The sequence below is a fragment of the Maniola jurtina genome, chromosome 19 (genome assembly GCF_905333055.1).
Source record: "Maniola jurtina chromosome 19, ilManJurt1.1, whole genome shotgun sequence".
NCBI classification, from domain to species: Eukaryota; Metazoa; Arthropoda; class Insecta; order Lepidoptera; family Nymphalidae; genus Maniola; species Maniola jurtina.
This window is the reverse complement of record NC_060047.1, coordinates 7,218,714-7,241,667: the sequence shown is the minus strand read 5'-3', so window position 1 is coordinate 7,241,667 and position 22,954 is coordinate 7,218,714. Positions and strand designations below refer to the sequence as shown.

Genomic DNA, 22,954 nt, shown 5'->3' with positions numbered 1-22,954 from the left:
AGGCTGTTTAACTTTTCTTCTGTACCTACTTAGTGTTTGACCTCTCTGAGTAGTGATCTCTGGGAACCTAATTCTACAATACCACATCTAAGTAAAATCCCTGTTTACTGCCAACTGCGAGTCCGACTCGCACACAAAGGGTTGCGTAACATCGTACAAGAAATAACTTTTTATATTTTTTTTTGCGATGTAGATACAAATAATTCACGGTTTTCGGATTTTCCCTTTACTGTGCTTTAAGACATTGCTACCTAATTCTAGGTTAATAGAATTGCCTAATTCTAGGTTAATGGAAAGCACCCTATAGGTTTTGATTCCCTTGACGGGTCTTGAGAGACACGACAGACAGACAACGAATTGATACTATAAGGGTTCCTTTTTTATAGAGATACGGAACCCTATAAAAAAATGGTTGCATCGTAAAAACCTCCGCTACCTACTATCTACTATAACAATGTTGTACCTACCTGTTTCTACTGAACTATGTTCGACTTCGAATTGTTCGAATCGATTTTTTCATGTCAATGTCCGAGTTCCGAGTTTAAAATAATATTTTCTCTGTGCCGTGTAAACAAACGTCATTGTCAAATGTCAACTGCCATAATATGTCAATTTATTTTCAATCGTTTGCGGACAATAATTGTCGTTTTTTGCAAATGTTTTTCATATTAAAAGAATAATTCGCAAATTAAGTACAAAATACGAGCTGCAGTAAAGCAAATAAATGGAATATTAGATGACTCACCTTTTTCCAGTTTTCTAAAGGTTACAAAGTTCGTAAGAAGAGCATTTGCGTGCCTTGTGCAATAGAAAAGTTCAAACAAAAAGTTTAAATGCACCATACTTTGGTCTTGTATGTGGTGTAACAATTTAATTGGATTTAAATTGGTTAATAAATTAAAATGATACTTGTTTATACACAAACATTAATATTGTTAATATGGGTAACTGCGACCAGGGCGGAAGTAGGGGACGATGATCTCAACGAAGTATCTGACCAAGTTTATGCAGTGAAAATAAATAAATGTTGCGAACTTAACCAAATCATGGTCGACTCTGTTTGCAGATTAGTGGAACTGTATAACCAAAGTAAGTATACAAATATTAAGTACTGTACCCTTAACTGTGTAAGTATACAAGTACTGAGTACTGTGTCCTTAGCAAATAGTCTAACTATTTATGAATACAGTAATTAAACTAATACAAGTTGTCATTCATTAAATTACCTTATTGAATTGTAAATGAAAATTGAAAATATCTAGTCTTACCGGCTTGATGTAACTAGGTGTGTTCTACTTAAACATGAGATTTAGATAGTTATTTTTAACTATTTGTCTCACTTGAATATTGAATAAACTCAGAGACAATGGTAACAACAGCTGTATTGAAAAATTACAGAATAAGGTTATTTAGCCTGCTCACAAGTCATAACCTGTTCAGCATATCAATCTTATCCTTATACAGAAGTCATAGCACAATCACTGTAGAGTTTTGATGGAGGTGATAGATTCAGACCAATTATATATTACTTGTTGTCTGGCTCTGCTCAAGCTTTTCCGAAAATCTATTCAAAGTAGGGTGTCCATGTTATAAAGAAACCCTATGGTATACAAACAAACTGAAGTTTTTAGACTCTGACATGATCTATATACTGTGGTAACGAAAAAGGCAGCCTTTTACACTTTAATTTTGCTAAAACTAATACTAGTTCTGCATCTGGAAAAGGAGTGTATCATTCTTGTTTTTCAATAAGTTACTTCTGTTAAATAACTTGATACAGATTTATTTTATAAAACAACAAAGAGTAATTTGTGGTAAATATGAATATATATGATATGATAATTAATATAATTAGGTGTGTGGGAGCCACAGTTTAAGACTGAAGATGGTAAGGATACAACAGTGAAACACTTTAACTATGTGACTGGAATACCAGACTGTGCAACGACACAACAGCGACCAATATTTGATTTGGGAAAATCTGAAGATGAGTAAGTATTGAATAAACTTTAACACTTTTTTAGGGGTTCCGTATCTCAAAAGGAAAAACGGATCCCTTATAGGATCACTTTGTTGCTGTCTGTCGTGTCTGTCAAGAAAACCTAAAGGATACTTCCCATTGGCCTCGAATCATATAATTTGGCAGGTAAGTAGATCTTATAGCACAAGTAAAGGGAAAAATTCGAAAACAGAAGATTTGGTTACATCACTAAAGAAAAAAACATGTTCACGAAAAATTTAATTCACTTTATCACATATAGATGGTGCAGACCATTATTAACTTGCAGAGTTCTTCCTAAAGGAATATTCAAAGAATACAGAGCGATGATATCCTAGTGGTTGAGATGCCACCTCCTATTTGTGAGATTGGAGGTTCAAATATTATGACTACAACATCTAAAATTAATGATGTCTAAAAAGTCACAATCACCTAAAATCTTTACATTTCAGACTAAATCTATTAGAAGATGGCCGTCTACAGCATTTGATACACCATCAGCACAGTTCTGATCACATCAAGGATGATCCATTCATAACAAACACATATAGCATCCATGAGGCCATAGCTATTCCTGAAGTTAAGGAGCCATCGTCTTATATTCATGATCAAGCTAAATATTGCATGGATAAGGTAATAATATGTTTTAAATTACAGTATTGTTTTACTAACCAAAAAAGTTATGTATATGAGTTCTGTGTTCCATTTATAGAAATAGTTATTTCATGAGAAGAATCAGAAATTTATTAGTTCATTATTGATTTCCTGGTTAAATACTGCATGAAGCAATAATTATAAATTAATATTTTTTTATTACTTTGTTACTGCATCAGTCATTTCTTTCACAAATTTTTTTAGGGTTCCTTACCTCAAAAGAAAAAACGGAACTCTTATAGAATCACTTTGTTGTCTGTTTCTCAAGAAACCTATAGGGTACTTCCCGTTGACCTAGAATCATGAAATTTGGCAGGTAGGTAGGTCTTATAGACAAGTACAGAAATAAATCTGAAAACCTCAAATTTGTGGTTACATCATTTAAAAAAAAATTAAAATGTGTTTTAATTTTCAAAGTAAGAAAACTATACCAAGTAGGTAACATATAAAAGGGCTGTACCTGTACATTCTAAAACAGATTTTTATTTATTTTAATGTATAAAATAGTTTATGATTTATTGTGTAAAATGTTGGAAAAAATACCCGAGTACAGAACCCTCAGTGCGCGAGTCTGACTCGCACTTGGCCGGTTTTTATTTCACTTTAGATTGACCCCCATCATTGAACCATAACAGTATGTGTTGAAATGCAGTTTGGCATTGCAAAAAAAACTTTTTTTATTTTTATTAGAATTCACTTCATAATGGTTTAGTATGTTGAAATTGTAGCCTTTATAACAAAAGATATGTTTCCAGATATTTATTACAAGCTCGAACATAACAGGTCAATATGCATTAGTGTGCATCCCAGAAGTTATCATAAATTGGAAAGAGACAAGTTTTCTGATGAAGAAAATACTGAATCCACTTTTCCACGCCATTGCTATGGTATTATATCTGCTGGTGGCCATAATATACTTTGTGTTACCAACGCTACGTGATTTGGCAGGGAATATAATAACTACTATTACTATGTGCTTGATAGTCAGTCAAGCTGCCGATCTGGTTAGGATATTCACAGAATTGAGCAATCATGTCAGTTTCATGGTTACAGGTGAGATTCGTTTCCTCTATCGTAATAGTTTATAAAGCATATTATAATAAGAATATTTTTCTACAAATTGATTTCTTTTCCTTGCAGATATAATTTTATACATAAGTCTTTTGGGAGCATTCTTCTGGTTGAACAGTTTTGGATTTTACATCTGGAAGACATTTAAGTAAGTTTTTTGAACAAAAAAAGCTCACTTTTTGTTTTTAATACATTACATGCACTATTCTTCGAAATTCCTAACATATACCAAAATATTCCTTTCTCGCTTACATAGACAGACGATATGTCCATGTTAATATGCTATTAAGAAATTAATAGAAGAGAAAAACATGGAAGAACTTTTTTAACCCCCGACCCAAAAAGGGAGGTGTTATAAGTTTGACGTCTGTATCTGTGTATCTGTCTGTGGCATCGTAGCTCCTAAACTAATAAACCGATTTTAATTTAATATTATTTTTTGTCTAAAAGATGGCTTGATCAAGAATGTTCTTAGCTATTATTCAAGAAAATCGGTTCAGCCGTTTGAAAGTTATCAGCTCTTTTCTAGTTACTGTAACCTTCACTTGTTGGGGGTGTTATAAATTTTTAATTCACACTTGTTCAAAGTTCAAACTGATATTAGTTTGTCTTGCAGGTCTAGAAATGTCTTCTTGCGTGTAACAGATGTGCGTAAATACTGCTACTATTCAAGTGTTGTTTGGTTCGCTGTTGGCGTGATGGCCGCTATGGCGATATGTGCACATTTTCTACTGGACTCTGGCACAAATCCTTACAAGAAGATGAGGCTCTCTAACACGATTATACTAGAGGATGTTGAACAAGAAACTATAGGTAAGTGTTATGTTGGTTAGAAAATGAAAGGTTTGCAAAAAGTTGTTTTGTATGTACTCATACATCTCATACATCTTCATAACAAATGTATATCTTTAATGTCTGGTCACATCATGGCCGGTTTCAATATTAGTTTATTTACCGATGAAATTGTGGATGATCTGATTACGACAGTAATAATTTAAGATTTAGGGCTACTTGTACAAGGACAGTAAACTGATTTAATATTTGTAATACTGATAATAATTTTTTCCAAAAAGTAACAGCATTAAAAAATTTAAAAAAAATTAAGTGTCCTTGTGCAAGTGTGCCTTAGTGAATTGAAATTTCGGATTTAAATTCGGCCTATACCATTAAGAAATTAATGCTTTTCTAAGGTTGACAACCTGGCAGGGTTGCTGTCTGAGGTTGGACTTAAGGGATTGTAAAATGACTACACTCAATGCTTGTTGGACTAGAACTGCTTTATTAGTAACACTTTGATATATGGAATATATCATATTTTGCCTTTTACAGGATGGCTGGGGATCGCTGTATTTTTTACGCCTGTTGCGTTCACAATAATCTTCAATCTTTTCTTTTATGTCACAACACTTAAAGTTATCAAACGTATAAACATATATGGACGGATACACTACAAGCTTAAAGGATGGTATGTTACATTTCTATTCATACAAAATGTGTTAGTTACAATACTAATAAAAAATCCGTCCAGTAGTTTTTGCGTGAAGGAGTAACAAACATACACACACAAACACACATACAAACTTTCGCCTTTATAATATTAGTGTGAAGTGTGATTTTTAATAGTTTACTAATATTTTTTACTAATACAGATTGTTCTATAGTGGTTGTTAAATAATTTCTTTCAGTTTCGACCTATTCATGCAGCTTTTCCTGATAATGACAACAGCATGGTTGTTCCTTTTGCTATCCTGGCTGAACTTCGATGGACTCTTCTACGCACACATAGTCGTAAATCTATTGCAAGCTATCCTTATCTTTTATGTGTGCGTGGTCAGACAATCGCATGTCACTTTTTTGTTGAGAAAAAGTTGCTGTTACGCCGAGCCCATACCAACTGGAGAGTGGGGTGATGAAATGACTCATATGAATGGTGGAAATTACTGATTGGACTATGGAATTCTAATAGTTGAGATTTGCGAATTGCACTACACAATATGGTTAGTACTACATTTAATTAACATGCAGTAGGGGAAGGAACACAATGGCTTAATTCTAAATCTAATTGACACTTTTAAAAGAAGTTTTCAGAGTCCCAGAGGAAAACAATATCATTATTTTTAGATCTGTCACTGTAGATTAAAGATTTGATGCCTGAATTAGCACTCAACTATTATACAAGTGGTTGAAAAGTAATTGGTCAGAAGTAGAAAAACAGACTGAGTAAATTTTTATGTGTCAGACAACTTTTACTGCAGTAATGCTCTTTTCTAGAATTATTGTTATTACTAGAATCTCGAATTATAATATTGACTTATGACGAACTATCTCTATTGATAGAGACTAATATGTGGATGTATTATGTAGTGCCTTATAAAAGACAACGTTAATCGTTAACTGCTTAAAAGCGCAAAATTTATTGGTATAAAAATTGTTTGAAAATCGATATTAAGTAGCACTTCTTCTGAACAAAAAGCACAAATATTTTATTGATATAAAAATTGTTGGAAAATCGATATTAAGTAGCACCTCTTCTGAACATGATTACAAAAACATTGTAAAAGTAAAAACTATATTGCCATATGATACTCATTATATTATGAATTTTAAATCGCTTACTTGACGAGTTTTATCAATACTAAGCTGAGTTTATCTGGCGCTAAAATAACATTAACTTTCACGAATTTAGGGATAGGTTTACGATTTCGCACATTTTAATGATACCAAAAATAGCACTGTTATGTATATAAATTTGATGTACTGTGATTACATAGTCAACCGTGCCTTAGAATAAATAAAACGAACAGTATTGTGCAAAGCAATACATAGATCGACGAAAATAATCGATTTACGCGATCCTAATCGACCATTTACTAATATTTACGGCTGACACAAGGTTTATCTTGATTAGAGAAAAAGTTATTATTCAGTTTGTCCAATCTAAACTGAGTTAATAGGTTTTTAATAGATGGTTTGGTGCTGGTTGCGTAGTAAGATATTTGTGTGCGCGACGCAGTGTGCTTTACTTTGGTCAGATACGTTATAATATCTATGTATGTGTGAATTATCACATGAAGATTTACACCCGTATTCACAAACGTTGCTATGAGGTCTCATAGTGCGCTCGAACGCACAGTGTAGGTTCCACCAATCAGATGACTGTATCACGTCAATTTACAATGATCTGATTGGTGGAACCTATGCGTTCGAGCGCACTGTGAGACCTCATAGTAATGATTATGAATACTGCCGTTCGAGCATTTCCACGTGACATTTTAATTTAGACACAGCTAGTTGAAAGGCGTTGTTAAAATATGTGCTACAGAACAGAAGTGACTCAATCGCAGCCCTTTCCCATAATACGGTTGCCAATCTCAATAAGGCAAACCAAGCAATAGTGCCTACATAACGGCAAGGGAGAAGGTTTTGAAGCGCATTTTTGTAACATATTATGTCAAATGAGAGTCACTAAATTCGTATACACAGTCTTGCGCGCACAAATTAAAGAATTGCAATGCTAGTTGCAGAGTTATTATTAACTTTAGATTTGCGAACTATGTACTGATGTATGTACAGTTAATATTTCTGAGTGGAAATATGTAACACTGCAAGAATATATGAAAATAAAATTAGTACTTACCTATGGTTTAAGATTATGTTTGTCTTAAATTCCGAATTAATATTGTTAATTTAAAATTAAATAATAAACGAATTTGTATATTTAATTCAGTTTTAGTTGGGCTCATAATTTAATACTTAATTAAAATTAATCTAATTTTAATTCCATATAATTTGAGCTCATTAAAGATACTTAATTAGTCTTACATGATTGGGCCAAAATTATTTCTAAGTTTGTTTACAGTATTTTAATTAGATTTTAAGTTTTATTTTATAGATCCTACTATTAAACTTGTATTATTTCCCTATGTTTAAGTATAAAAATGTGTATTTTAACAATTTCTTGTATATTTGGCAAGTTCACAAGAAAACCCCCACAAGGGTGAAAACACAAAATATGTAAGACTGTATTTTTAATCCCTATGATCTTACTGTCCGTCCCAATGTTTACAAATTAAATTAATTATTAAATTAAAAAAATAGGATCTACTGTGTGCAGCTAGATACTAATGTAATCAATTTTTACCTGATTTTTTTGCTCTCTTGCACTAATGTTTAACTTGATCACTTTTACACTTCACTAAAATAATATAAATGTAGTCATTTTTATATCAGTTAAATAAAAGCGTGATACAATTTTAATTGTGTTAATCAAAACGTTCTGCCCTTTCCTTAGTAAATTAGTTTCCATGGACTCCAATTAACTATTATAATTTATTGTTCATTCCAATGTTGACTATCTTCATTTTTTATGAACTAGCTGATCCACCCGGCTTCGTTTGGGTGTCATTTCTAAAAACCTTGTAGTGGGGTAAATCTCAAGTTCTAGTTTCAGTGGTTCAAGCTACATTAAAGTCTAAAGCAAGCAAGTATATTAAAGTCAGTCAGTTTAGCCTTTTATATGTAAGTACTAGCCGATGCCCGCGACTTCGCCCGCGTGGATTTAGGTTTTTTGAAATCCCGTGGGAACTCTTTGATTTTCCGGGATAAAAAGTAGCCTATGTGCTAATCCAGGATATTATCTATCTCCATTCCCAGCCAAATCCGTTCAGTTGTTTTTGCGTGAAGGAGTAACAAACATACACACACACACACACATACAAACTTTCGCCTTTATAATATTAGTGTGATATGTAGATAAAAATACGTATGCGCTCTACCATAATATCGCTTGAGGGTAAAAATGTCTTGATCGATCGACTATACTATTTAAGATGAGATTATTTACCCAAAAGCTGTATGCCCGTTTAGAACTCATACCATTAATCTACTCTAAACTCTTTAATTAACTCACTCTCACTCATATGGGTAAGTGACTATTTAGCCTGAGGGACCGCGTTCGTTCATTCCTTTAAATTTTTTGCTCCCCATCCCCACAGTCTAAAGAGATACTCCATACAGTCGTTCGACGCAGACGTCTTGACAGGAATAATCCTGCGAAGTCAAAGAGGAGAGAGAGTCCACTTACTGGCAGAACATTATTATGCTGTGCCATCCTAAATGTCATAAGGAGCTTGGCTTCAAAAATAATCTAATACTACTGATTAAGCACAAGATAAAGTCACCCGGACCTTTACAACAAATCAAATGACACCTCATTCATCAAAATCAGCTCAGTAAGGCGCTCCAGTGGAACACAAAGAATCTGTATACACACACAAATACATGCACAGTACATACATAAACTGCTAAAATCATAACCCTTCCTTTAGGCTTTGCCGTAGTCAGGTAAAAAGTTACTTACCTGTATGAACAGCTGTCCTTCCGACCGTCTTGCCAGTGGCGCCAACTGGCATCGCACCACGAGATGACAGTCATCCATCACAGTGTTGAAGAAGCGACGCGTGGGCAGCAGCGCTTCCAGGTCTATCATCAACTCCAGGAACCGCTCACAGTACCTAGTAAGATGTTCAACCCTTAAACATCACCTTTTCACGGCTCTAACATTGACCAATATTGATGAAATTTAACATAGAGATAGCTTGCATCTCGGAGACAGACATAATATCCTTTTTGCCTCGGAAAAACAAAAAGTTTTTCGGGAATTTAATAAACCTAAGTTTATTTTTTCATATATTTCACACCTTCTATAACTACTATATTCTATATTGATGTCTATAACAGACCTTTTCAATCTTAAAGCTCTTCCTACTTAGATTAAGGAACATCATGCACTCTTATAAATAGTTTATTTTAAAATAGCTGTGACAGACGGACTATACAGTATAGTATAGATTAACTTGATTCTGTGAATGAAGTGTAGTATAGTCTATACTACACTTCATTCACAGAATCAAGTTAATCCACTCTCCCTGTTTGGCTCTATCATTTGTAGGAGTATATAACGGAGAGAGCGTTATACTAATTTCTCCGAGGTATATTAGTATAGCGCTGTCTCTGTTTTTGTATGGTATTAGGTAGAGAGAGCGCTATATTAATTTGATTCCGTGTATGGAGTATATATTGGTTCCTTGTTCTGTTACAGAACCCTAAAACGTTCTTACCTAACCGCATGAGGATCAACATCCTCCGTTTCAGGAATGCTCTCCAGAATGCGCATAAACTTGATCATTAGCCTCTGTAAGTAGCGTCGCTCCCACATCAACTTATCCATAAGCTCAGGCTTGTCTTTCTTTTGTATGGCGCGCCAGTATTTACGCCATTTCGGCACGGCTTTGAACTCTTGATTTCTTCTTCCTAGAACCATAAAGTTTATATTTTATAGATTAGCGATTGTCTCTATATTTGTTACTAGGGGAAGCCTACGAATTCATCCGCGAGGATTTAAAATTTCAAAAGTCTCGTGAGTCATCTTTGATTTTCCAAGTTAAAAAATAGCTTTTGTAAAAGTAGCTTCTACGATGCAAGCTATCTCTGTACTAAATGGATAATGCCAGCAACATCGCCCACGTAAGTTTAGGTTTTAAAAAACCTATGGCGTCATTATTTTTCTGGTATAAAAAGTAGCCTGTGTCTCCAGGATGCAAGCTGTCCTGTACCCATTGGTCTATTTTATAGATATGGTATCCCATATATCTGGTATCTGGTATCTGGACTATATTCCCAACCAAGCATATGCTTGGTTGGGAATATAGTCCAGATTCAAATGTGTAATTTCTGTTTAAAAACACTAACCTTCCTGCAAACTGATCCACATACTCAGGGAGACAAGCCTCTTGACCTGGTCTCTGCATAGCTGCACCTCCATACTACCGAAGCAGTGGTTCAGGAAGAGAAGCAGTGCAGTTTGTTCGCGCATATTCTTCGCTTCTTCCATTATGCTCGCTCTTAGAACTTGTTCGAAGAAGGCAGGGAAGTGTTCTGGTTTTTTGAGAAATGGCTGAAAAAGAAGAATATGTTTTATTTTAGATACATGTCAAATTTGCTCATGTACATTTAATATGGAGGCCTAGATATAAAGGTAGAATAAATCATTTTTTATTCAAACAAACTTTTAAGGGCGCCTTCTTTGCCAGCAGCTTTAGACGGGCTGCTTTGTAATTTCGATGTAGCGCTGCAGTCACGCGTTTTTATTTACATGGATTTACAAAGCAGTGCGGCTGCATCCGCGTGGCAGTTTGCGACAAATTTGAAGGCGCCCTATAAGTGCATTTGAATCGTCAAATGCATCTTCTACCTGGTTTGAAATACTATTATTACGAGAACTAGCAAGAAACTTGATGGTTGCTCTTTTCAAAGAGACTGTTGCTCATTATCATCATCAACCCATGGCCGACTTACTACTGAGCACAGGTCTCCTCTCTGAATAAGAGGAGTTTGGCCATAGTTTGACCTTACTTAAACAATAAATGTTTAATTTTTTTCAGGAATTTTATACTGGTAATTAATTATACTGACCTGCCAAGCAGGCACTCTTTCTCTGAACTTCTCGTTGATCATGACAATAATGGACATCATGTGCGCGTGCGACGCTTTGCCTGTCTCATAATGTGGCCACAAGTAGTTCTCTAGGTATTGGGAGAACTCCAGCATCATGATACGACGGACTGCAAAGCTGTAACATAAAATTTAGTCACTTTAATATGTCAGTCTTGCGCCGCCTGAATCTAGTGGATCCTTGAGACTTGTTTGACTGTCCACCAGTTGAGGTTTTCCAAACGCTACGCTTTTCAGTGTGAGGTCGCTATTCTAGTACCTTAGGATCCCAACGTTTATCAAACATACATACATGATTTAATATTTACTTAAATAGATTTATTTACTTTTAATCTTTAATTACAGAACTATTCATTACAATTTTCTTCTATTCCCTAAAATAAGGGAATTTTGATTATTACTAACATCATTTTTACTTATACTACTTAATATAATAAAAAATCAAAAATAAAAATAATATTACTTAATAAGTTAATAAATAAATAAAAAACATCAATAAGTTTAATAAATAAAAGTGCATTATTTAAAAATAATATAATTCATAACTGGCAAATTTCAAAAATTAAAATGAGGTCAATGAACTAAATCCATGAGGCTAATGACCCTGTAACAGTGTTTTGTTAACTTCAGTGGGGCTAAGAAATGTTATTAGTGCAATTATTGGCATCTTTAATTTTCTTCTGTTTTAAAAAATACTTACTTGGATCCAAGGATCTCTGCTTGATAAATTGATTCCACAATTGCTGCATCGAAAGGTAAGTGGTTCTCCTTAGTTTGTGGTGACCAATACTGATTCGCAAGCTGAAAATCATTAAACCATATTGATTTCAAATTCAGTGTGGAGTGTTACATAGATTTTATTGAAAAGGGCAAGACTAGTGGGCTTCACATTGAATATAAAAAGCTGTAAACCACAGGAAATGTTTTAAATAAATATGAATGCTTAATGAGTACTCTTATATTTGCAAAGTGTGTTTAAACACTGCACTACTTATTATATGAATATCATAGATAGACTAGTAACTATATTAAACACTTTTAGAAAACTGTGTTTATGAGCCTAGTGTTTAAAAGGATTGTAGTTTATTTACATGTCTAAATTGAATGGTTTGATAGTTACTGAACTACTAATTTTATATTGTAAAACAATAGCTGATGCCTTCAACTTTATCTGTGTCAATTAGGTTTTGCTATCCCAAGGAAACTCTGAATAGACTGGACTAAAGTATGTATGTCCATCCCTGGGATGCATGGGATCATTGTATCAAATTTTGTCAAAATCGGTTACACAGATGGGATGTGAAAAGCTAGCAGACAGAAATACTTTTGCATTTATGTATTGTATTAGTATGGATTGGGACTTAACACTGGAGTATATTTTCTACTTATTCTTTACAAAAAGCTAATAAGTCACATCTATAATTTAGGTAAGTATTGTTAAAGTGGACTTTTTATCCCGGACAATCAAAGAATTCCCAAGAGATTTAAAAAAACCGACCGATTTGAACCGATTTTAATGAAATTTGTTACAGAGTTAGCTTGGACATATGTTACTTTTTATCCTGGAAAATCAAAGAGCTCCTACGGGATTCTTAAGGGTCTATCCACTTAATCGATTTATATATGCAATTTCTACAGAGGTAGCTTACACCCCCGAAATTGACTTCGGCAACTTTTTATCCCAGAAAAGCAGAGTTCCCACGAAATAGTTGCATATAAATAATAGGTTCTAATACATAAAACGTTTCCTAGATTTTTTGTGGGCAAACTGGCAAAGTATAGTAAAGAAAGTGGTTTTTAGTGGGGTAACTGGGAAACGTTTGGTTTATATCCTGAAATACTAACTGAAAAGTTGTCAAATATTTTGAAATGTAACAACCTCAAAAAGTGTAGAGCTGTTGTAGTATACGATATATGTCAATAAAAATAGTTTTCGTCAACTTCATACTCATTATTAGTTTTTATTCGTGGTTTCCTATTTCCAACAAGCGCTTCTTAGATCAGTTATGACTTAAATTTGCAGAAAATACCATTTTTGTGCAAACATAAATATAACCTCAAAAAATATACTTACGAGTGTTATTCGATCAGCATTTATCTGAGAGAGTGTTGGTAGTGGTATTTTTGGCTTATCGACATTTTGTTGCACATCTACTTTCATTTTTGTAATTCAAAAATTAGCGAAAATCTATTTTGAACTCTACCGTTTACTAACAATACCTAAACGTCAACACTAAGCTGTCAAGTATAAGTTGTCAAGGTCAATTTTGACATAGACTGAGACACATCGTTCAGAAATCACCAATATGTCTGAACGATCAGCTCTGGAAGACTCTAATAAAGTTCTTCCTCTTCTAAGTTTTTTTTTGTTGTAGATTTCTGTATGGACTCTTTTTAAGTTTTAAATGAAAAAGTGAGGATGGTGCGCAGTGCGTACTTTTGTGCGCTAACTACTGGCTACTTGTCGGCTGCGATTTTACTCGTCGCAAACTTAACTAACTACATGAAAATGAGGATGATAAACTTTTGTTTCAGATATCTAGCAAAAATGATGTTTGATCCACCTGATTTTCCATATAAAGAATTAACAGATACTTTAAGGGATCACTACGGACCAGATGACCTCTTATTCACTAGTAACACGGTTGTTAACGATACAATTTCGAACGACAGTGATCTTGTTGAAGTTACTGAATCATTTATTTCTACAGTAGAAACTGAACTATCATTGAATTCAAATATTTCTGGAAATTACTTCAATGTTGAGAATGTTCCTATTCTGGATGTAGAACAGCCAACTAATGGATTAAACTCAGAGCTGTACGTAGTACAGCCAGATAGTTTCTTCAATTACGAACCAACTTTGCTGGACGATAATACAGTCAACCAATTTTTACTGCCTATACAAGTATCTTCTGAGAAAAAAAATAAGGTTGCGTTCCATTTTTAAACGTTCATTATTAAATAACTGTATTGTACTGTATGCGTGAAGTGTTTGATTGTATGTTAAACTGTCTAACACACAATCAAACACTTCACGCCTGATACTTAGAAATCTGAGGTTCCTTCCACATGGGCTCATAATATAATCACTTACACACACAAAACTTATCATTATATTTTTATGTGTGTGTCTGTGCAGATAATGATAGGCACAAAATATTCTTTATTTTAGGAGCCAGATGACACAGGGCCTAATCTATTAGCCTTGCACTCATGCGTGATATGTAACGAGATTTTCACAACGGATGCGGATCTGCTTGATCACACAATTTCTTTACATTGCTCTGACAAAGAACAGGAACCAACAACTTTGTCGACCGCTGCAGTGGACGATCCAGTTTTAGAAGGTACCTAGTTACAACTTTTGTACTTTACGCGCCTACTTAAATGTATTAGCAAAATATTAAGCGTGCGTGTTTGCTATAATTGTTAAGGTCGAAATAAACGGACCAACATTCAACGCGTTCTATAAAGCATGGGGCACGTAGAAATTAATCTAGCAGCTACTTGCTCTAACATTTCAGAACCAGGTAGGCATCTACCAAAAACCAAATTATTTTCTAAATCTTTGCTTAATATTCAGATTCCTTTGCTAAAAGCCATTATACAAAATAAGAAGAAAAGAATCATTTTAATTTATTTGGATCGTTTAACTGTTACATATTAAAGATCTTAAACAATTTAGGTCTATTATAGTTATAGGTAATTAAAGTCTATCTTATTCGGCATACTATATTATTGCGTAGAGGATAAATACAGTTTTATGTAACATGCCTATATAATAGTACCTACCTATACCACTTCTCTTCTTTCTCGATCTTGCCAGTTACCACGTATTCCTTTCTTTCCAAATTCAAGTAAGTTTTTAATGTTCTAATAAAAAAAAAATTGTGAATTCACAATACAATTTATAGTTATATTTAACTACCTACTTACACAGAAACCAAGATTATTATTAATAGATAGGTACGTTCATAGCGTGAACGTTGGGTCCCCATCCACAATTGTGTCTCTAATAAACTCTAATAAGTGTTAGCATTTAACCGTACGTATGCAATTTGCTGACCTATTTTATAAATGCAGAGCGCACGGAGCTCGTTCTTTTGTCGCGAGTCCGTTCGTATTCCAGACCAAAAACGAGAGAAAATCAAAGCATTCGACCTAATTGCATTGCTGAACTATGCTTAGTTTTAAGCAGCATACGAAACAAAATAGATAGGACACATTTTCATTTGTAAAACGAATTTTAAATGAAACTTTGTAATTAATTACATATCAAATTCAAATCAAATAAAAATCATTTATTCAAAATAGGTACCATTGCACACTCTTTGTTTGCCAATAGTTTAAATTCTAAGTTAATTGAATTTATTACGTATATGAGTAAACTTAAAACTAAAGGTACGAGGGTTCCAAACGCGCCCTAGTCTGAAAAGAAGGCGACAACAAACTCAGCCGAACTAAAGAACAGTACTACCTTTATACTATAATTTGTAACGTATTTATGATGAATAGTTAGTTATTTTTTTTAATTATTTGGAATTAGGTACCAAAGTAATTAAAATAAGAAATCACAGAGATTTCTGATTACTCCTTATGTGGTTTCTATTTGATCTGATGTACCAGTCTTACCTAATTCAAAGTTATTTCAAAGCTTGTATCAGGGTTATCTATGGTGATAATAGCCTGCAGGTTATTTACTTTCAGTTTTATATTGTAGATATAAGCAACGCCAGTGGTACTGACTTGGAGTGCGAATGGCTTGTATGCAGTGTATGCGAAAGAGTGCTGTCAACCGCGTTGGAGACGGAACCACGAGGTAAACTAATTACCTACGTACTAATTAGTAGGAACATCACCTAGTTTTTTCAGTACTTGAGAGGTTGCTTCTAATTTGAGATTGCAAGGCTTCTGAGATGAAACTTCTGAATAAACAGCATGCTTGGATGATATTACAAGCAACTCTGTTTATTTTAGGAGCCAGAAGATCCTAGGAATGCGATGACAGATTGAAGGTGGTCGAAGAAGACACCTTACAAAACTGTGTGGTTCCATTTTTCGAGCCTAGCAAAGAACTTGGTCATAATTTTTGGTATCAGTACTTTGTGATAGGAAAATGCTCTTACTTTACATGAAATGTTTTTGTTTGGGATTTTGAACATTATAATATGCTATAACATGCTTTGACTAACACTTTACATGTTACAAACACCTAGGTGAACGCATGGAATTTCATTTCATTTCATTCCATCTTTTCTTAGGTAATATACCTAGGTATAGGTATGGTATGGTTTGAAGCTTCATTCGGGCTTCTTGTTCTGCACTCGCGCCGCGATAGCCCGCGAACGCTGCGAAATCGTGCGTCGCTTTGAGGTCGCGCTTCGCTATATTCCCCATTCCATGTCGGTTTTGTTTTCCGTGTCAAAGAAACTGAGTTGGATCTAGAAATTTTCATAGGGACATCTCGCAAACTTCGTCTATTGAGTGGACGAAAATTTTTGCAAATGGGGTCAAAAACCTCCGAGAAATCGGTGTAGGTATAACCAGCATAGACATATCGAAATGGGAAACTCCTCTTTTTCTGAAAGTAATTTAAAAGAGGTAGGTACCTGCCTTACTTATCCAGTTATCCTATACTGACTCTAGATTTTCTTTAAGTAAGTAAGTATATAGATAAGTTCAAAAGTGCTATTTTCAGAACTGCTATGTTGCATGGACCTGAACGGCAAGAGCAATATAAACGTGTGCAAATTCAGCACAATGTTCGTATGCGATTATTGCAGTTACCTCTTCGCGAACGGAGAAGCAATGGATCGCCACCGTCTTATATGCTTGGGCCAGGAGAACTTTTATACTGGGGAAATGGTAATTTTATAGACATATTTTAAAAAGAACTATTTTTTTTATTCTGTTACAAGTTAGCTCACCTGGTGGTAAGTGATGATACAGTCTAAGATAAAAGCGGGCTAGCTTGGAAGGGTTATGGCAGTTTTATTAAACCCATACCTCTTATCGGTCTCTACACGGTATCGTATCAGAACGCTAAATCGCTTGGCGGTACACGGCTTTGAAACTTTGATATTTTAAAAAAAACGGGCCGAATTGAGAACCACTTCCTTTTTGAAAGTTGGTTAAAACCTAGTTCCTGCCTTAGCTGTTTTTGGAAAACCCCGTGGGAATTTTCAGGGATAAAATGTGTCATGTAACATGTCACTCGTCAAGTCTTTAACCATTTTCCTCCTAATATTAGAGACTACAAAATTAAATTTGAAATCTATAGAGTGCACCTTCACTTTGCTTAGACTTAAGTTTCAGTTAAAACGAGACAGATTTACAGTCCAGCGGTATAACGCTGTCTCGTTTTAACAGTCAATTAGCAAAATCAAAGTGCGCTCTATAGATCTCAGCTTATTTGTTAATAGAGAGTGGAAATCCCTAAAAGTATAAGATCTACATATTTTTATGATCATTTGCAAACATTTTAAATTAGCTTCCATTACCAACGTCGCTAAAGATTGGTAGAGCGGAAACCAGCTCATCAACTGCCGTGTCGAAAATCCTTCTAGATTCATCTCAAAGACTAAGTATTTGTTCATGTATACAGGATAAATCCTTATCAGAACCGACTTCTGCAATCAGCGATGCTAATGAAAAGCTGTACCCAAACCTGGAAGCAGCAAGTCCGCAGACAACGGTCAGAAAGCGGAGGCCTTACACGACTGGCAATAGCAATAAGATGTGGAACTGCGGATCTTGTAACCAATTGTTTGCTACAGCTAGGTGAGTAATTTTACGTGAGCATAATATTATGTTGTTGAATTATTATGTTTTCTATAGTCGTTATTCCTCATTACTGAGGGTCGTGACCCCTTTCCATTAATCTATAATGGTAGGAGTTCTCTTCGGATAATAATGTGATGGGTTCCCAGATCCTTCCGCATACAACTCTCTAAGATAACGAGATTTCGACTTGACAGTTATTATCAGATGTTAGTGGTAATAACCAGGACCGACGGTTTAACATGCTCTCCGAGCCATGGAGGAAACGAAAACGCCAATTTCGGACCTCTGAAGTCGGTCACCCATCCAGTTATCGACTTGGATCAACGTTGCTTAACAATCACAATCAATTGATATGCGTTGTCACACTAGGGCACACGTCCTTCGATTATTATGTACTAATGTTTAAATAACAAGTTTATCTGTGTGTCAGCCTTTTTACAACTTTATCAGTATAGCCTATTTCGTATAGCTCATTAGTAGGTAACTAACTAGTATGTAATTGTAGGTACATTGTGAAGTAGTTTTCTATGAAGTGTCCACAAATATCTATACAATAGGCTTGCAGGCCTGGAATCGGCCTTTGAAAACAGGTAGGTATACTTATTAGCTAAGCTTCGGCGTTTTTCTGCATAACGCGGAGATAGCCCGGCTAAGCAGTGCGTAACCAGTAAAGCTAGCCCCTTCTCAGTATACTTAGGTATATTTTTACTCCTTTCTTGTTTTCTTTTATCGGACCTTATTCTTCCTTGATGTCTCTGGTACTGCACCATTTTTAGGGCTCCGTACCACAAAAGGAAAAAGGAACCTTTATATAGGATCACTTTTTTATTCCGTTACAAGTTAGTCCTTGACTGCGTTCTCACCTGGTAGTAACTGATGATACAGAAGATGAAAACGGGCTAACTTGGAAAGGATACATAGATAATACAGCTTTCTTCCAGGGACCTATACCGCCACAAGCGCGGGGAGGACCGGCCGGCCGGCACGCCTCTGACGGCCTTCGTCTGTGAGGACTGCGACAAGGTACTAGGCAGCATGTGCGCTCTGCACACACATAAGAAAATGCACAAAGTTTCCAAACCTGTAAGTTTTTCTTTATGTCAGTCAATTTTCTTCATAGATTTTATTTCACCTTCGAGCGCTTCAGATTCCGACCATTCCCCATACAAATGAACTCCAATTATTTTAATACTAGATAATGTCCGGGTTTTTAAAAATCTCTTGGGAACTCTTTGATTTTGTGGCACAAAAGTAATCTGTGTCCATCCCCGGGATATAAGCTATCTCTGTAATGGACTGACGGTGAATTGGTAGCGGACAGACAGACATTAGTGTGGATTATCCAATCAAACTCCTGAAATTTTGCTTTTTAAAACTTAAAAATTTTGTAGATTCGTACTGAAACTATTATGTGACCTGTGGTCTGTCAGAGTTGATAAAGTAGGTAGATAGTTGAGTTGTGATCTGTTAGAGTACTTAGAATAAATAGCTGTTCACATCTAGGGCTACCCGTGTCGGGTGTGCGGTCGTCGCTTCAACCAGTCCGGCCACTTGGCGATACACATGCGCATGCACACCGGGGAACGCCCTTACCCCTGCGACCTTTGCTCCAAAGCCTTCAAAGTTAAGGTAACTCCCTGCGCAATGCACCTCTATCTGAACTTACATATAAGTTCATATTACATATAAGTACTGAAGGTACATATAAGTAGCTATCCAGGCTACTAGTACGACTTTCTATATGTTACATCTCGACAACGTTGATTGATTCATCTCTATGAAAGGATCCATGTAGCAAGACGCTACCTGTAAATTGTGAACAAACGTCTGGGCTCGTTCGAAAAGACCTCTTGTCGTCGTGATACGAGGAATTTTTTCTTCAGGTTCATTTGAGTCCGACATTATTTTGCGATGCGAATCTATAAACTTTGTCGAGGCCAAGCTTCCCTATCAACTTTTTCTTTTTTTTCTCTTTATTGTTACAACTTTCTGGTACCACGCCGTACTTTGAAAAGCGATAAATTAGCACATAAACCTATCAACATTCCACAAAGGTCAAATGGGTTCCCAGTATTTTTATAGGATAAAGTGTGTGAAATGTGGCGGTAGGTGGAGCGCGACGACCACCGGCGGACGCACACCGGCGAGCGCCCCTTCGCGTGCGCCGACTGCCCCAAGACGTTCACCGCCGCCGCACGCTTGCGTGAGCACGCGCGCATCCACACCGACCAAAGGTTACGCTACCACACTACCACATCTAAAGTTTTTGCCACTGCCCTCATGACATCGACGCAAAGCCGACAAATTTTGGTCCTGGAGCAAAACCTCACCACATAAGATTGACTACCTCACCACAATGCTCACCACCTATTGATATGTAGACGGAATGACACACAATATCATGTAAACCTTAGTGGTTTTTCGCTCTGACAAAAGCAGACTTGCTAAACATTCCCTATTTTGGTACTCAACCTCAAACTCGAGCTTCAATACGAGCGCTAAAGCGCGGGCACTCGTTCTGGATATGCTCAACTGTTTGCTCGGGAGCAGAAAAATTTACCTAGAAAAAGCCTATTCACTCTTGCCTTGTTAGTGCGCTCTAAGTTATACGAGGCAGGAAATACGGAAGCTGGAAGGGCTTCAAACCTTAGCGGTTCCTATCAGAAACATTGAGCAAAAAACGTTTCGTTCGAATAGATGTAGAGTAGGGCGACCACACAAGGATGCCAATGCTCAAGGTTATCTGTGTTCTGTGGCAGAACGATGAAGGAGGAATAAAATTGTGGGGTTGCTGAGTACACTCCAAAATATATATCCGATAGAAGACCGATAAGCAGACGATAATTGCAACGGTGTTGTAGATCTAGTACGCGTATCGCCGTGCCCATGCTACACCGATAGGACGGTTTATTTTCTACTTTCTGCACAATTCTAATTTCTGTATCGGAACGCTTTAAATCTCTACGCGGCGCGTCTTTCCCTATAGCATGGTAATTATTCGAGGCCAGACACTTACTCTAGACCAGGGCTGGACTTATTTAAAAAGTAAATAAATTGCTTCATTGCCCAAACCAGGAATCGAACCCAGAATAAACATTTATGAGATCACAGAAGCGTTTACCCTGCGCCAGAGGTGATCTTTTGATTGAGCTTTTGGTTTGCAGGCCGTACAAGTGTGATATCTGCGGCGCCGCATTCCGGAGGCCGTACGCGCGCACCGTGCACACCCTCATACACACGGGCGAGAAGCCCCACGAGTGCGACGTGTGTGGAACTGCCTTTAGGTAACGAACTACTATTTCTCTATGTTTGATATCTGCGGCGCCGCATTCCGGAAGCCGAGGTTGACCACTGCTTTGGAAGACGTCTTTAAGCTTCTGGATTGGAACGGACTTGACATTAACATTGACAACTTCCCACTAGGTGGACAGACATCAAACGAGTCGCAGGGAGCCGCTGGATTCAGGCGGCGCAAGACCGCAGCATATGCAGGAAGTTTCTACAACAGACATATATCCAGCTGTGGACGTCTATCGGTTGATGATGATAATGACACTTTCAGGTTCTATCTTGCCTTGAAGGTACTCAAATATTACGTTGAATTTGACTACTATAATTATGACACCTTTTGTAGGTATAGCTGAATATTGTCGTCATCTATGGATATCTTATGAGACTAGACCTCTCTGCTATATCGTTGTGTCGTCATCGGCATAAACCGATATAATATATCCGATGACCACAGCTGAACAGGTCTCTTGTAAGGACTTTCACAGGCCTTGTGCCGCCTGAATCCAGCGGCTCCCTTCGACTCCTATTGAAGAATCTGCCAACGCTGCGAGGTCCGGTGTGAGGTCGCCCTTCCTAAGTTGCTCTCTCTTATACTTGTAGGGATTTCCACTATCTATTAACACATAAGCTGAGATCTATAGAGCGCACTTTGACTTTGCTCAGACTTAAGGCACTGTTAAAACGAGAAAGCGTTATACCGCTCGCATAAATCTGTCTCGTTTTAACTGAAACTTAAGTCTAAGCGAAGTCAAAGTGCGCTCTATATATTTCACATATAATCATGTTTTCAAGTATAGGTAAGTATAATCATTTTTTGTAGACGTTCAGGAGATATGTGGAAACACAAACGGACTCTTCACGGGATCCAAGCTGTTAATGGTGATGCGAATTAGAAGCATGTGGAGGAGCTTCGGGCTGCAGGATGTTACTAGTGACTAGACTGTCCGCCCCGGCTTCGCACCTAGTATACCTAAGTACCTACCTAATATAAACTTTCCTCGTGGAATATTCTGAACGATCATGAAAGTACCGTAGTTTCAAAGTGATGAGTGCACAGACAGATAGACAAAAAGACAATATTCAAAAAAGTAGGTACCTACTGCTTTGGGCTTTAAAGCTTCCTTCGATTATTGTAAGGGTTTCAATCGTCAAGTAACTTTTATCTGAGGAATAAATTTGAGGTTTTGAAATTTTTTCTATAGGAAATCTGTGAAAACGTCTTTATTCCTCAGATAAAAGTTGTTTGACATGGTTGTTTGACGATTGAAAAATCGGCCCTAAGAAAAGGTACCTACAGAAATCTTCCAGTTACAGTTTTGAAAAACGTAAATTGTAGAACTGTGATTTGAAAATAAATAGATACCTACCAAAGTTTTGGATGGATCTTACTGTCTGTGTATCATGTATGGACTGTTACCTCTGCAAGTCTGTGATACTTACTATAAGGACAGCATTCAACTCTCTATCCGCAGATGTCAGGACTCAGGATCAGGAGCAATGATTCGTAAATAATATTTTCTATGTTTAAATTGTGAACCAACCGTGGAACAGTTTCCAAGGGGTTACTCAAGAATCAAGAGGCGGGTCTACAAATTCTTCAAAACGCATAAGCATGGCGGTTCCTCTAGTACCACAGCTCTC

At 36.2% G+C, this 22,954-nt stretch overlaps 3 protein-coding genes across 6 annotated transcripts in view; 2 read left to right on the top strand and 1 right to left on the bottom strand.

Moving 5' to 3' along the window:
* The window catches only part of LOC123874905 (RNA helicase aquarius), a 63,821-nt gene extending 50,334 nt beyond the window's left edge, over positions 1-13,487 (bottom strand). The window contains exons 1-6 of one of the 2 annotated variants that reach the window (XM_045920461.1): positions 13,311-13,487; positions 11,937-12,037; positions 11,198-11,354; positions 10,475-10,679; positions 9,844-10,036; positions 9,084-9,237 (exon numbers count right to left, since the gene is read on the bottom strand). In XM_045920461.1, coding sequence (XP_045776417.1) covers positions 9,084-9,237; positions 9,844-10,036; positions 10,475-10,679; positions 11,198-11,354; positions 11,937-12,037; positions 13,311-13,397 — 897 coding nt within the window. In that variant the 5' untranslated portion in view covers positions 13,398-13,487. Of the gene's footprint in view, positions 1-9,083; positions 9,238-9,843; positions 10,037-10,474; positions 10,680-11,197; positions 11,355-11,562; positions 11,663-11,936; positions 12,038-13,310 lie in introns of those variants that run through there. The other variant, XM_045920462.1, reaches the window with a different exon arrangement.
* On the top strand, positions 613-7,976 carry LOC123874908 (probable G-protein coupled receptor Mth-like 5). 2 transcript variants are annotated; one of them, XM_045920471.1, is made up of 8 exons: positions 613-1,089; positions 1,856-1,991; positions 2,452-2,632; positions 3,409-3,706; positions 3,794-3,872; positions 4,341-4,537; positions 5,054-5,189; positions 5,410-7,976. In XM_045920471.1, the coding sequence occupies exons 1-8, from the start codon at positions 903-905 to the stop codon at positions 5,666-5,668; spliced, it is 1,473 nt and encodes a 490-aa protein (XP_045776427.1). In that variant the 5' UTR covers positions 613-902; the 3' UTR covers positions 5,669-7,976. The 2 variants fall into 2 exon arrangements, with proteins under 2 accessions (XP_045776427.1, XP_045776426.1); XM_045920470.1 differs by having other exon boundaries at positions 4,329-4,537.
* On the top strand, positions 11,909-22,525 carry LOC123874907 (zinc finger protein 91-like). Of its 2 annotated transcripts, none has more exons than XM_045920469.1 (11): positions 11,909-11,991; positions 13,772-14,168; positions 14,412-14,586; positions 15,960-16,058; positions 16,938-17,104; positions 17,844-18,019; positions 18,964-19,105; positions 19,526-19,651; positions 20,132-20,256; positions 21,187-21,306; positions 22,134-22,525. In XM_045920469.1, exons 2-11 carry the CDS (start codon positions 13,785-13,787, stop codon positions 22,204-22,206), a joined length of 1,587 nt encoding a protein of 528 aa, XP_045776425.1. In that variant the 5' UTR covers positions 11,909-11,991; positions 13,772-13,784; the 3' UTR covers positions 22,207-22,525. The 2 variants fall into 2 exon arrangements, with proteins under 2 accessions (XP_045776425.1, XP_045776424.1); XM_045920468.1 differs by lacking the exon at positions 11,909-11,991 and adding an exon at positions 12,106-12,205.
* The last annotated feature ends 429 nt before the right edge of the window (positions 22,526-22,954 follow it).